The sequence below is a fragment of the Mobula birostris genome, chromosome 9, assembly GCF_030028105.1.
Source record: "Mobula birostris isolate sMobBir1 chromosome 9, sMobBir1.hap1, whole genome shotgun sequence".
NCBI classification, from domain to species: domain Eukaryota; kingdom Metazoa; phylum Chordata; class Chondrichthyes; order Myliobatiformes; family Myliobatidae; genus Mobula; species Mobula birostris.
This window is the reverse complement of record NC_092378.1, coordinates 110,196,334-110,211,842: the sequence shown is the minus strand read 5'-3', so window position 1 is coordinate 110,211,842 and position 15,509 is coordinate 110,196,334. Positions and strand designations below refer to the sequence as shown.

Genomic DNA, 15,509 nt, shown 5'->3' with positions numbered 1-15,509 from the left:
AACCCACACATTCCACGGGAAGGATGAACAGAGACTCCTTACAGAGGATGCTGGAATTGAACTCCAAATTCTGACACCCTGAGCTATAATAACATAACATTTACTGCGGCGCTACCATGGCGCAGTTCAAGGATGTGTTTTAGGTAGCAGTGATATTTGAATACTGAATAATTGTTTAAACTGATTTATATTCTGAATGAATTTATATTGAAATATAAGTTATCTATATGAGATCTAGACAGAGAGTGGAGGTGTGAGGATGTTTCTTTATATGGAAGAATCCAAATTAGGGAGCGTCTGTTTAAAAAGAAAGTCTTGTCCATTTAAGACACTGTTAAAATAAAGCCCTTTCTTTCACAGAACCTTGAGTTTGTGTAACTCTCTTCCTGCAAGGGTTGCGAAAGCAGAATCTTAATATCATTTTATGAAAGAAATAGATAGATTCTTGATAAGAAAGGGTATGAAGTGAAAGGTGACCAGGGTCAGATGGGAATTCAGTGATGAGGTTAAAACCAGGGCATTCATGATTTTATTCACTGGTGGAAGGTACTGGAGTTCTACAGCATGGACACAGGCCTTTCAGCTCAACTGGATTGTGCTGACCAAAGTGTCCATCTAAACTAATCACATTTGCCCATGTTTGGCCCCTAAACCACGGGTTCCCGACCTAGGGACCATGGACCCCTTGCTTAATGGTATTGCTCCATAGCATAAGAAAGGTTGGGAATCCTTGCTCTAAACCTTTCCTACTTATCCAAATGTCTTTTAAATGTTTTTATTGTATCTGCCTCAACTAATTCCTTTGGCAACCTGTTCCATTTATGTATCACCCTCTGTGTGAAGAAATTGTCCTTGGGTCTGTTTTAAATCTTTCCCTTCTCAACTTAAAGCTACAACCTGTAGTGTTTTGGTTTTTTTCCTATGGGAAAAAGAATATGGGCGTTCACTCTATCTATGCCCCAAATATCTGCTCCTTCACCCAATACATTTGTTTGTATGGCTTCTCAATCAAAACCATTGAGTGTGTAATGTTTCTAGGCCTGACAAGAGGAAAACCGGAAAGTTCAGTCATTTCACTTCACTTAAGGAACCATTCAAATGATGGTGGAAATGCTGATTATTCCAAAGTCAAACTCTCTGGCATATAAAAAAATATCTAATACAAATGTGCATTTTGAAACTTCAATTTTAAAATGACACTGGGGTTTCTTTTAAATAAAATTACAATCTTCCCTTTTTATTAGTCATTTCTTCCTCCCTCTTATCCCCTCCATTCCTGACTCTCAATATGTAATTTGACACTGAAGACACTAAACTAAATTAAAATTCTTTTTCAGTGCTGGCACTGTTAATTTCACAACCTTAGACTTGATTGGCTGAAGAGATACTTGTTTTTTTCCTTCTTCACTCATGTTCCAGGTGTCACATTGACTCTGGGTGGGACTCTCTTCCTGTATATTAACTCTTGACTCTTATGCTACTGTAGTGCTCCTGATGCTTGGTCTCTATCCTTTGGACTCTTGAAACAGAAAGATACATATTATGAATTCCACGGTTTAAGATCTCAGGCTATGCAGAGGAAGCTAGTGCAAAAGGTTTTTGACCAACCATAGGACTACTGTAATGATGGAAGAATTCATAGATGGGGTTTCCCTTCCTACCTCAAAGATCTTTATTTTACACCTTTATTTTAAAGCAAGAGGTGTTTTCCTTTAGTTTAGCAAAATGGCTATTCATTGCATGTCACACCATTAGCATGACAACGTTGTAGCAGTTGAAAAACAAAATACTGACCAGTACTGGGGATACTGGAAATCTGAAATAAACAAAGTATTAGAAACATTCAGCACAAAGACAGCTTCTATGGAGAGGCAAGGAGACCTAGCCAACGTCCTTTCACCAGAATAATGCATAAGTACTTTTATAAAAAGGGCTCCAGCAATTCATGAGGGCAGCTCACTCCTATCTTCTTGCAGGCAAATAAAGCTGAGGAGTAAATGCTGGCTTTGTTGGAGACATTCTACATATACAACTCAAGAAATGAATGTTTTTTAAAAAGTTAAACTGTTGGGACCTTCAAAATTGGTCATGACCATTTGTCATAAGTCCGCACTTCCTCTTAGCCTCCAAGTGAGCCATAACTAGGAGGAGGACACCTTATTACAGAGAAATTGGCCATCCAGCCCACTGCATCCATTATGATCATTTTCCATTTACATTAATCACATTTGTCCGTATCAGAACGTTAACAACATCTCTTAAATACTACTTCAGAGTTGGGGGCATGAATTGTAAATTCTCCACTAATTTTTCACCTAAGATCAGTTACCTTAGTACAAAGCAAAGGTGGAACTTGGCAACTTCCTGGTTTTTGATTTCTTAGTTCTTCTTACATGCAAGAAGCACTTGTAATTTAGATTGGCACTCTGGGCCAGTAATGAGGCAGCATGGAACTGTTGGAGGTGCTGTTTACAAGTTGGACTTAAATCAAAACCAAAACACAAACAGCAAATAATCAAATACTCAGCTGGTTAAACTTTATATATGGTCTCCATCAGAATTCTGATGAATGGTCTCTGACCTAAAGAGTTGTCCCTGTTTATGTTCCTACAGGTACAGGCTGAATTGCCAAGTATTTCCAGCATTACTTGTTTTGTTTTATATTTCCAGCATCTGCAGGTATTTTTAAATTCAAACCTTCATCTGCCCTCTCAAGTGTTCCTAAAAGATCAACTAAAGAAAGAGATAGTGAGTTCTTCCAATGTACTAATGAATGCTAAATCACTGAACCATGTTGCTAAACAGATCATTTGGCCATTTACCTCATTCTTCTTTGTGCAGGCTCTTTCTATAGTGATTGGCTCTATTTCGTTACAATATTCCAACATTATATCATTCATTTAAGATGGATCTGCACTTCAGGGAAAGTGAAAAGCTTTATCTCAATGTAAACTATTATTCTCTCTTAAAGCTATTTCTATAATCGTTCTCCCATCTGAAACATAAATACTTCTCTTTTGCCACATATGCTGCCTAAACTCCAGAGAACTTCCAGCACCATATGTTCCTAGATTTCAAGTATCTGCATCTTTCTTTGATTTCAAATACAATTAGTAAGAGTAGTTGCACTTTATCCCAATGCTGTATTACTTAGTTCCATCCCAGAAGAAGATGGCGCTAGTGAACAACATGACCAAAGGGAACATCCACCATAAAACTTCTGATCTACATTTTGGTGGTGTGTTTTTGAGCCGATTGAGTGATCTGGTGCTTTTCTGTCTCCGACGGTGTTCTGTAAGCGTGCAGCTTTGAGGCCAAGAAACCTGGAAACAGGGCGTGAAAATTTCTTGCTGATTGAAGTGCCAAGGAAGTTGAAATCATCAGGGCGAGTGCAGAAGGTGAGGAGGTGAGTGCAGTGCTGTCTACCAGCCTCTTGCTTGCTGCTGCCAAAGGAAGGTGTCTGCAAGTGATGGCCTCTCTGGTCCTCTTGCTCGCTGCTCCTTGAGGAAGGTATTTGAATGGTCTCTCTCTCTCTCTCTCCCTTGATGCTGTCCAAGGATGGTACTGGAGTTCTGGGTCTTAGGCAAGATTTAATTGACATGGTTTGTGGATTGGACTCTATAGTTCAGGTTACAATGTGTTTGTGGTCTCTGGATGCTCCTTTTTTGTTGCTATTCTGGGTGACTTTGAATTGGGGTGGCCTGCAGATAATGAACACCGAGCTGAACTGAATATGACTGCACTCTTTTGATTTTGTGTTTTACATTGTGTTTTTCACTATTTTGTGCCACTTGCACAATTTTTTTTGCGTATGGGTGGGGTTGATGTTTTTCTTTGAATGGGTTCTATGGTTTTGTTCCATGACTGTCTGTGGGGTAGACAAATCTCAGGGTTGTATAATGCATACATACTTTCAAAGGTTCATTTGTTATCAAAGCATATATACATATACAACTTGAAATTTGTATTCTCCAGATAGACACGAAAACAAGAAAGAATGTGAAAAACCACAGGACATCTTCAGATGCTGGAAATCTGAGCAACACACACAAAATGGTGTGGCTCTACTGGTAAAGAATAGCATCAACTCAGTAGAAAGATATGATGTGGGATCGGAAGATGTTGAATCCTTGTGGTATGAGTTAAGAAACTGCAAAGGTAAAAGGACGTTGACGGCAGTTATATACAGACCTCCTCCACAGTAGCTGGGAGGTGGACCACAGGTTACAGCAGGAAATAGAAAAGCCGTGTCAAAAGGGTAACGTTATGGTAGTCATGGGAGATTTTAACATGCAGGTCAATTGGAAAAATCAGGTTGGTAATGAATCTCAAGAGACATAGAGCCTACTAGGGGATCAGCTATACTGGACTGGGTGTTATGTAATGAACAGGAGGCGATTAGGGAGCTTAAGGTAAAAGAACCCTTAGGAACTAGGGATCACAATATGACTGCATTCAACTTGAAATTTGATAGGGAGGAAGTAAAGTCTGATGTAGCAGTATTTCAATGGAGTAAGGGAAATTACAGTAATATGAGAGAGGAGTTGGGCAAAGTAAACTGGGAGGACCTGCTGGTAGAGCAGCAATGGCATGTATTTCTGGGGAAAATTAAGAAGGTGCAGCACATGTGTATTCCAAAAATGAAGAAATATTCAAATAGTATGACTGTGGCTAACAAGGGAAGTCAAAGCTATTGTAAAAGCAAAAGAAAGAGCATACGACAACGTAAATATTAGTGGGAAAACAGAGGATTGGGATGTTTTTTTAAAAACCTACAGAGAGCAACTAAAAAAAAAAATTAGAAGGTAAAAGATGAAATATGAAAGCAAGCTAGCGAATAATATCAAAGTGGATAGTAAAAGTTTTTTCAAGTATGTTAAAAATAAAAGAGAAATAAGAGTGGATATAGGACCATTTGAAAATGAGGCAGGAAAAATAATAACTGGGGACAAGGAGATGCCTGCTGAACTAAATGAGTATTTTGCATCGGTCTTCACTGTGGAAGACAAAAGCAGGATGCCTGATGTTGTAGTGTGTAAAGGAAGAGAAGTGGGTGCAGTTACTATTACAAGAGAGAAGGTGCTCAAAAAGTTGAAAGACCTAAAGGTACGTAAGTCACCCAGAGCAGATGAACTGCACCCTAGGGTTCTGAAAGAGGTAGCGTTAGACATTGTGGTGGCATTAGAAATGATCTTTCAAAAATCATTGGACTCTGGCATGGTACCAAGAAGACTGGAAAATTGCAAACGTTACTCCACTCTTTAAGGAAGGAGGAAGGCAGCAGAAAGGAAATTATAGACCAGTTAGCCTGACCTCAGTGGTTGGGAAGATGTGAGAGTCAATTGTTAACAACGAGGTGATGGAGTACTTGGTGACACAGGACAAGAAAGTACAAAGTCAGCATGGTTTCCTTCAGGGAAAATCCTGCCTGACTAACCTGTTGGAATTCTTTGAAGAGATTACAAGCAGGATAGATAAGGAGATGCAGTGGATATTGTGTATTTGGATTTTCAGAAGACCTTTGACAAGGTGCCACACATGAGGCTGCTTACCAAGTTAAGAGACCATGGTATTGCAAGAAAAGTTATTAACACGGTTAGAGCATTGGGTGATTGATAGGAGGCAGCAAATGGGAATAAAAGGATCCTTTTCTGGTTGGCTGCCAGTGACTAGTGGTGTTCTGCAGGGGTCAGTGTTGGGACCACTTCTTTTTATGCTGTATATAAATGATTTAGATGATGAAATAGGTGATTTTGTTGCCAAGTTTGCAGATGATACAAAGATTGGTGGAGGGGCAGGTAGCATTGAGGAAACAGATAGGATCTAGGAGGACTTAGACAGATTAGGAGAATGGGCAAGAACATGGCAAATGAAATACAATGTTGGAAAGTGCATAGTCATGCATTTTGGCAGTAGAAATAATTGTATGGACTATTTTCTAAATGGAGAGAAAATCCAGGAATCTGAGATGCAGAGGGACTTGGGAGTCCTTGTGCAGACCACCCTGAAGGTTAACTTGCAGGTTGAGTCGGTGGTGAGGAAGGCAAATGCCATGTTAGCATTTATTTCAAGAGGTCTAGAATACAAGAGCAAGGATGTGATGCTGAGGCTTTATAAGGCATTGGTGAGGCCTCACCTTGAGCATTGTGAAGTTCTGGGCCCCTCATCTTAGAAAAGATGCGCTGGCATTGGAGAGGGTCCAGAGGAGGTTCACAAAGATGATTCCAGGAATGAAAGGGTTAAGATACAAGGAATTTTTGATGTACTCACTGGAATTCAAAAGGATGGGGGGGGGGAATCTCATTGAAACCTTTTGAATGTTGAAAGGCCTAGACAGAGTAGATGCAGTCTCAGGATAGAGGGGCGCCCTTTCAAAACAGAGATGCGGATAAACTTCTTTTGCCAAAGGCCAGTGAATTTGTGGGACTTGTTGCCACATGCAGCTGTGGAGGCCAGGTCGCTGGGTGGATTTAAGGCAGAGATTGATAGGTTCTTGATTGGACATGACATCAAAGGTTACGGGGAGAAGACTGGGAACTGGGGTTGAGGAGGAGATAGAAAAAAGGATCAGCCATGATTGAATGGTGAAGCAGACTCGAAGGGCCAGACGGGGTAATTTTGCTCCTATGTCTTATGGTCTAAAATGCTGGGGGTATTTGGCAGGCCAGGCAGCATCTACAAAGAAAAGTACAGTTGGCATTTTGGGCCTAAACCCTTTGGCAGGACTGGAGAAAAAAGCAGAGGGGAGAGGGGTGGGAGAGAAACACCAGGTGATAAGTGAAATTTGGAGGGAGTGGGATGAAGCAAAGAGCTAAAATGTTGATTGGTGAAAGAGCCAGAAGTCCATGGAAGAAAGAAAGAGGTGGGGGAGGAGCACTAGAAGGAGGTGTTGGGTGAGCAAGGAGATAGCATGAAAGTGGGTCAAAGGGATGGGAAATGGGTGGGGGGGGTTGTGTGGAGGCATTACTAATAGTTTGAGAAATCGATGTTTGTGCCATCAGGTTGGAGTCTACCCAAACGGATATAAAGTGTTGTTCCTCCAACCTAAGTGTGGCCTTATCACGACAGTAAACCAAGGATGGACATATCGGATTGGGAATGGGAAGTGGAATTAAACTGGGTGGCCACCGGGAGATCCCGCTTGTCCTGGCGGAAATTCTTCATTAGCATTACCAGAACGCAAACGGACTAGCAACGAATAGGCAACCACAAGTATTTAGATATATTCTGTCTAAAAGAAAGATTCGTTTTTTTTTATTAAGGGTGCATCGAATCATTCATACAGCGAAATGTGCTATTTTGCATCAACGACCAACACAGTCCGAGGGTGTGTTGGGGACAAAGCAGCATGCCCACAACTTACGAACCCTTACCCTAGCCCGTACCTCTTTGGAATTTGGGAGAAAAGCGGAGGGAGCGTCCGGAGGAAACATACCCGGTCACGGGGACAACGGCAGGAATTGAACCCTTACCAGTGAACACTGGCGCTATACCACACCACCCTCCACCACCAGTGGGTTCACATTAACATTTACATGCTTTTTAATTAACTTGTTTTTTTACAAATTGATTGTTCCACACAAAAGGAGTACGCACATTAAGATACTGAGGCTGGTCCCCAGGCAAATTAAATGGCCATGCCACTCACTTGCGACGCTCTCCACTGTCAGCTCAGACCGGCCCCCATGACCACACTTGCCCAATCAGATGCCGGCATTGCGTCATACCCGTCCGGCCACAACCAGTTAGAGCTCGGTTTGAAAGGAGGTGCAGAAAATTGGCGGCGCTGTCAGCTGTCAGAGTCGGTGGTGGCGTCAAGCTGCGAATGAGAGGAGCGCAAAATACTCATATATAATATGTGTGATTGGAATTGCGTTACCTCAGAAGGGAATCACTGGAGCTTTTCCGACGCAGTTTCCTAAGGCGCATCTGGGGTGGTGGTGGTTGAGGTGGTTATGCGAAGCGCATGCGCTGAGGGAGTTGTCGCCGCGCAGGCCTCGCCGACTGTTGCGGAGCCCCGGGGTCGTGAGTGTTCGCTCGATCGCAGTGTGACCGTGAGATGAATCACAAAACCGTGTGTCTCACGGAGGATGACGACAGTGGCGAGCCAAGGAAGCCCGGTGAAGACCTACGACTACCTGCTGAAATTCCTGCTGGTGGGCGACAGCGATGTGGGCAAGGTAGAGATCCTGGAGAGTTTGCAGGATGGAGCCAGCGAGTCCCCGTACGCTTACAGTAATGGTAAGGGAAACCCTGCACGGTCACACGGCACTGCAGTCTGCGCCAGTGGAAATCCTGGCGCAGGAAGTTGAACGCGTAACCTTGGCATTTAAAACATTTATTTACATTAACTCTTGGGTAACCAAAATAGTTCTTTCTTGGATTTTTGAATTACAGGTCTACAAGATAAACACTTTCACACTTTATCCGAGTGGAATAGGTACACTTCTTTGCTTATTTCTGCATTTGAAAACTCCACTGGAGTGTAAACAGCCTGAATGGATTGAAAATATTCGATTTTGCGTTTTCTGGCCTGTAGTGTCTGTCAATGCATTTGCTCTTGGAACTTTATAAATCGTACATTAATGATTGTTTGTATCATTTTAATTCCAGGTCAGAGCAATGGCATTAGTAGAAAGCATGTCTAAAACCGTATTATCAAATAATCTGTAATTGTGAAAATTAAATTTTTTTGACATGGTCATCGATTTCGTTTAAAAATATGGACCTGTATTTTTTTTCACTTTTGGAAAGCGGTGTTGTATTTAGTTAAAGAAAATTGCTGATGCAGGTTTGCATAATGAATCAAGCATTGCATTCTCTGCTGTCACGTATTTTGTGTTGTGGTTTTACAGCTATGTATATATATTCTTACTAAATTTGTTAATGCCAAAACAGTTGTTGAGAATGCTTGTGGCATTTAATCAGTAGCCTCAAAATCTTACTTTTTGAAAGTGATTTTCTTCCAATGATTGAATGATTATTGGATACAAAGGTGAACACTATGAAGTAAAGCTGTAGAGAAGTTGCATATCTTTGTTAAAATTGTGCTGATGGTTCCGGAGTATTGTTAAGATGTAATATTGTCAGTTGTTGATATATGGAAAAAAATAATAGCCACATCTGTGACTAGATCTAAGCTGACTAGAATAAGTTTGAATCTAAACAATAAATTTTATACACTTACTCTAAAATAAATACTTAAGATGGAGATGCTTGGCATTTGTGGAAGGTTATTGATAAGAAATTTTAACTGTTTCTCTCATTGCAGATGTTGCTTGACATGTTGAGGATACCTTGATTTTTTTTCAGTATTGTACATTAATCTGGGAAACTCATAATTCCTTGGTGCATCTGCAGCACTAAATTACAATATGTTAAGATGAATGCTAGATGTCTCAAGCTTTGTACATAGATTGAACATTTTATCTGGTGATGAGCAAGACCTCAGTGGTAGTATGTCAAATTGCCAAATCAGCAACACATTTTGTTTAGGACTTATTTCAGCTGTTCTTTGGACAACATTTTAATTTTTTTCCATTAATGCATTAAATCTTAATTTCTGAATAAATCATTGTCCTCTAAGTAGACTGTTGTGGGGTGTTTGTTATTTGTACTAAACTGTTTTGTTAGTTCAGATTTGTTTTGGTTCAGATCATGGAAGGAAAGGAATTTGGTTTCTTATTATGGACAGATGTAATTTGTTAAATGTCATCTAATTTGATCAAAAATAATAATTTTGTGTGTTGTACTGAAACACTGTATTTTAATAAGCCTTGATATTCTTTCTTGAAATTTCTTTCATTAGCTTGATGCTGATTGTGATTTGGTAGCATTCTTTGTTGTATTTTGTAGTAGCCTATGGTTATGCTCCATCTTTGTGAGGGCAAGATGGTAGAAAACACATTTTTGACAACCACTTTGCTTGGTGATTGTGGAATGAAAAATAATTTAACTATGGCCTCTGTTTTTGTATAGGAGTGTACTTAATAGCTTGTCAGAACACAGACTTCACTAATTTGAGACAAACTAGTTCAAGCAGTGGTACTTATGGCCTTAGAATTTGTAATTGATTGTCTTATTATTTGGCCGCTGTTTTAGTTATGAATTGTTTTTTTAAATTTTAGTTTTACTTGATTTGATCATGAGTTAAGTTCTAATCCCATAAATAGCAAAACAGTAATGTTGCAGGTACTGCAGCTGTCATACAGCTCTAAAGACTTGGATTCCATTCTGATTTCTGGCGCTGTTTTTGTGAAACTTACACTGTGCCAATGTGACCATGTGGATTTCCCCTGGGTTTTCCTGCTTCCTCCTGCATCTCAAATGAGTAGGTAAATTGCCTACTGTAAAATACCCATAGGTTAGGTAGTAAGAGAACTGAGGGGAGAGTATTAAATGGCATGGGTGAAGAATAGATTTCTCTGAGAACCAGGAATAAACTTGATGGCCCAAGTGATCTCTTTCCATGTTGAATAAAAATATGAAAGAATAATTAAGATGTACACAATGTTCATTATGCCCTCACATGTTGAGGACATAACACCATGAAAACATGATGCAGTGTAGTATGAAGTAGTGTGGCAAAGTGTGGTGTACTTGATTTAGTAGTAGCTAAGTCATAAACTGGGTTCAGAGTTGTTTGTGTAAAAGCTAAGAGTATGTGCTTAGTATTGCCAAAGCAAATTGCATGGAGTTAACTTCACCCTATACCTTGATGAGCCCTGCAGTCCTTGTGAAACCTGTAATACTTGTTCTATGTGTTGTTCTGGCAAGAGAGGATGAAAATGTGGTGAGCAAAATTTGAATTGAGAACAGTAATGCACGGGCCAGCTAGTGGCGCAATGACATCGGCGCTGGACCCGGGAGCGGAGGTTCCCGGGTTCGAAACTAGTCGGGTCCACCCCTGAGCATGCTTTCCATCCGTGCCGGGTTGAGTGTCGAGACCGCAACTTGACCTCGTAAAACAAAGGGAAAATGCTGTGGAAAGTGTCTGTGTGGGGAGTGGCACACCACACTGTGTGTGTGTGTGTGTGTGTGTGTGTGTGTGTGTGTGTGTGTGTGTGTGTCTCTCCCCCCCTCTCTCTCCCCCCCTCTCTCTCCCCCCCTCTCTCTCCCCCCCTCTCTCCCCCCCTCTCTCCCCCCCTCTCTCCCCCCCCTCTCTCCCCCCCCCTCTCCCCCCCCCTCTCCCCCCCCCCTCTCCCCCCCCCTCTCCCCCCCCCTCTCCCCCCCTCTCCCCCCCCCTCTCTCCCCCCCCTCTCTCCCCCCCCTCTCTCCCCCCCCCTCTCTCCCCCCCTCTCTCCCCCCCTCTCTCCCCCCCTCTCTCCCCCCCTCTCTCCCCCCCTCTCTCCCCCCCCCCTCTCCCCCCCCTCTCCCCCCCCTCTCCCCCCCCTCTCTCCCCCCCCTCTCTCCCCCCCTCTCTCCCCCCCCTCTCTCCCCCCCCTCTCTCCCCCCCCTCTCTCCCCCCCTCTCTCCCCCCCTCTCTCCCCCCTCTCTCCCCCCCTCTCTCCCCCCCCTCTCTCCCCCCCCTCTCTCCCCCCCCTCTCTCCCCCCCCTCTCTCCCCCCCCTCTCTCCCCCCCCTCTCTCCCCCCCCTCTCCCCCCCCCCTCTCCCCCCCCCCCTCTCCCCCCCCCCTCTCTCCCCCCCCCCTCTCTCCCCCCCCCCTCTCTCCCCCCCCTCTCTCTCCCCCCCTCTCTCTCCCCCCCCCTCTCTCTCCCCCCCCCCCTTCTCCCCCCCCCCTCTCCTCCCCCCCCGGAAAAAGCCATGAAAGGTCCTCTCTCTCTCCCCCCCCCCCCCCAGGAAAAAGCCATGAAAGGTCCATTATCACAGACATGCAGATGCGCACACATGCAGATGCACACGCAGGCACACATCAACAAAAAAAGAGAACAGTAATGCACAATAAAGAGCAACATCCCACCCATATCTCCAGGCTGGGAGGAGCCCAGGATGTAGTGGGCAGTGTCAATTACCTAGCCACAGGCTGAGTGGCTGTGCCTTTCTCTGAGGCTACCGATGTGGCGCTATGAATGGAACATCTCAGTGATGACAGCAGGGAAGCATAAATGTCTCCATCATTGACTGATAGCAGGTTCCAGAGGAAGAACAGTTTCCTGACTTTAAGGTTTCAGCTTTCCAGCTGAAATGCTTTCTTGCCTTTCTCCTTGGTACTACTCCACCTCTTTAGAGGTTCTCCTGCTTGGTATACCCTCTACCATCTATCAGACATGATCTCTATAATGCAAAGAATAGAAAATAAGTTGCCTGGAGTTGCCACAGTGTATACTTGTGGCCTTCAGTTGCTGTAGCCCATCCATTTCTAGGTTCAACGTGTGTGTTCGGAGATATTCTTCTGTACACCACTGTTGTAACGTGTGTTTATTTGAATTACTGTTACCTTCCTGTCAGCTTGAACCAGTCCAACCATTCTCCTCTGACCTCTCATTAACAAGGCCTTTGTGCCCACAGAACTGCTACTCACTCAATGTTCTTTTTTGTTTTTTGTACCATTCTCTGTAACTGTAGAGACTATTGTGCGTGAAAATCCCAGAAGATCAGTAGTTTCTGAGATAGTCAACCACGTTGTCTGGCACCAACAATCATTCCACGGTCAAAGTCACTTAGATCACATTTTTTCCCCATTCTGATGTTTGGTCTGAACAACAAAGTTCCAAATACAATTATTATCAAAGTACATACAGTTGCAAGAAAAAGTTTGTGAGCCCTTTTCAGTTATCTGGTTTTCTGCATTAATTACCCAGAAAATGTGGTCTGTTCATCAACCAAGTCACAATAATAGACAAACACAATCTGCCTAAACAATTGTACTTTTCTTGTCTAATTGAACACTTTGTTTAATCCTTCGCAGCCCAGGCTGGAAAAAGTATGTGAATCCTTATATTTAATACCTGATAGAACCTCCTTTAGCACCAATAACCTCCACCAAACATTTCCTGTAGCTGCGGATCAGACTCGCACAATGGCAAGGAGGAATTTTAGACCATTCCTCCATACCAAACTCTTTCAGTTTGTCAGTATTTCTGGGATACCCGGCATGAACAGCCCTCTTCAGGTCCATGTCAATTGGGTTAAGGTCTGAACTCTAGCTTGGCCATTCCAAAACACAAATTTTTTTCTTTTTAAACCATTTTGTTGTTGATTTACTCTTGCGTTTCAGATCATTTTGTTATTGCATCATCCAACTTCTATTAAACTCAATTGACAGACTGATACCCTGACATTCTCCTGTAAAATGTCTTGATACAATTTTGAATTCATTTTTCCCTCAAGCTGTCTAGGTCCTGAGGCAGCAAAACAGCCCCAAACCACGATGCTCTTTTCACCATACTTCACAGTTGGGAGGAGGTTTTGGTGTTAGTGTGTAGTGCCCTTTATCCTCCAAACATAGTAGTGTGCATTTCTGCTAATAAGTCTTATCTGTTCACAGAACATTGACCCAGAAGTGTTGTGGGCCATCTGGATGGTCTTCTGCAAACATGAGATGTACAGCAATTTTTTTTTTTTTTTTGAGAGCAGTGGTTTCCTCTGTGGTGTCCTTCCATGAGCACAGTTCTTGTTCAGTGTTTTTCTTATAGTGGACCGATGAACAGAGACTTTAGCAAGTTCTAGAGCTGTCTACAAGTATTTTGCTGTTCCCCTTAAGGTTCTTTATCACCTCCTTCAGCATTGCATATTGTGCTCTTGGTGTGATCTTTGCAGGAAGCCCATTCCTAGGGAGAGTAGCAACAGTACTAAATTTCCTCCATTTGTAGACAATTTATCTTGCTGTGGACTAATGAACACTCAGGTCTTTAGAAATGCTTTTGTAGCCTTTTCCAGCTTCATGCATCTCTACAACACTTCTTCAAAGGCCCTTTGAAAATTGTCTTGATAGCGAGAGGCTCTGTCAGTAATCTGACTTTGTGTGTCTTTTTATAGAACAGGGCGACTCTATAACCCATACCTCCAATCTCATCTCATTGATTGGAATACCTGACTCCAAATAGCTTTTGTAGAAGGCATTACATCAGAGGTTCACATACTTTTTTGAAACTAAACTGTGATTGTTTAAATGGTGTACTCAGTATTGATGAGAAGTACAATTGTGTTATTAGTTTAGGCAGATTGTGTTTGTCTATTATTGTGGCTTAGATGAAGATCAGACCACATTTTATGAGTCATTAATTCAACAAACCAAGTATTTGCAAAGGTTTCCCAAGCTTTTTCTTGCAATTGCATGTCACCATACCATCAGGTAAATGGTACAGGAGCCTCAGGACTCACACCACCAGGTTCAGGAATAGTTACTACCCCTCAAAGATCAGGGTGTCGAACCTGAGGGGTTAACTTCACTTGCCCCATCACTAAACTGTTACCACAACCTATGGACTCGCTTTCAAGGACTCTTCATCTTATGTTCACAATATTTATTGCTTACTTAGTTATTATTTATTTTTTCTTTTGTATTTGCACAGGTTATTGTGTTTTGCAAGTTGGTTGTTTGTCTATCTCTGCGGTTTTCATGAATTCTATGGCATTTCTTTGTATTTACAGTGAATGCCTGCAAGACAATCTCAGGGTTGTACAGGTGTCCCCTGCTTTTCGAACGTTGGCTTTACGAAACCTCGCTGTTACAAAAGACCTACATTAGTTTTCGCTAACAGAAGATGTTTTCACTGTTACGAAAAAGGCAGAGTGCGATAAAAGGCAGTGTGCTGCGCGCCCTCAGCAGCTAAGCTCCTCCCTCAGAACGGCATTCTAGCCGGCATTGCTTAAACACATGCTTGTGAGCATCCATTAGCAAGATGAGTTCTAAGGTATCGGAAAAGCCTAGAAGAGCTCGTAAGGGTGTTACACTGAACGTAAAACTAGACATAATTAAGCATTTCGATCGTGGTGAACGAAGTAAGGACAAAGTGAGTTTGGCTTGTGGAAGTTGACAAAGATGATGTTGAAGGGGTTTGGCATCCCATGACCAAGAACTGACAGATGAAGAGCTGATGCAATTGGAAGAGGAAAGGATAACAATCGAAACTGAACACAGTAGCGAACAGACTGAAAGTGAAGTCATCCAGGAACTGCACGTGAAGTAACTGTGTGTGATCTTCACTGCAATGATTGCAGAAAAGTACGACTTTAATTTTGAAAGGATACGGAGGTCTAGGGCTTATTTGCAGGATGGTTTGAGTGCTTACAAAGAACTGTATGATAGAAAAATGCGCGAGGCTAAGCAGGCAAGCATACTGTTGTTTTTCAAGCCTTCCACCTCAGCCACGGCAGACGACGAACCTCGACCTTCGACATCGAGGCAGACAGACATAGAAGAAGATGACCTGCCTGATGGAAACAGACGACGATGAGATGACACCCCAGTGTCCCACCACCCTGACCCCCGGGCCGTGGACTGATACATTGCCGTGGAGAATGCAGCGGTAGCCGGGACGCACCCAGCACATCTTTAAGAAAAAAGCCGAAATAAACATGCTAATTAATTAGGTGCCGCCTGGCAC

The 15,509-nt window shown here is 42.7% G+C and overlaps 1 protein-coding gene and 1 long non-coding RNA gene across 4 annotated transcripts in view; one reads left to right on the top strand and one right to left on the bottom strand.

Annotated features, from left to right (window-relative positions):
• Positions 1–8,281, bottom strand: part of LOC140202964 (uncharacterized) — a 46,713-nt gene extending 38,432 nt beyond the window's left edge. For 2 of the 3 annotated variants that reach the window (XR_011887243.1, XR_011887241.1), the window contains exons 1-2: positions 8,139–8,281; positions 7,649–7,819 (exon numbers count right to left, since the gene is read on the bottom strand). This is a non-coding gene — a long non-coding RNA (uncharacterized lncRNA). Of the gene's footprint in view, positions 1–7,596; positions 7,820–8,138 lie in introns of all 3 variants that reach the window. The other variant, XR_011887242.1, reaches the window with a different exon arrangement.
• rab40c (RAB40c, member RAS oncogene family) overlaps positions 7,731–15,509 on the top strand; it is an 80,909-nt gene continuing 73,130 nt past the window's right edge. The window contains exon 1 of the mRNA XM_072268607.1: positions 7,731–8,241. Coding sequence (XP_072124708.1) covers positions 8,091–8,241 — 151 coding nt within the window. The 5' untranslated portion in view covers positions 7,731–8,090. The remainder of the gene's footprint in view (positions 8,242–15,509) is intronic.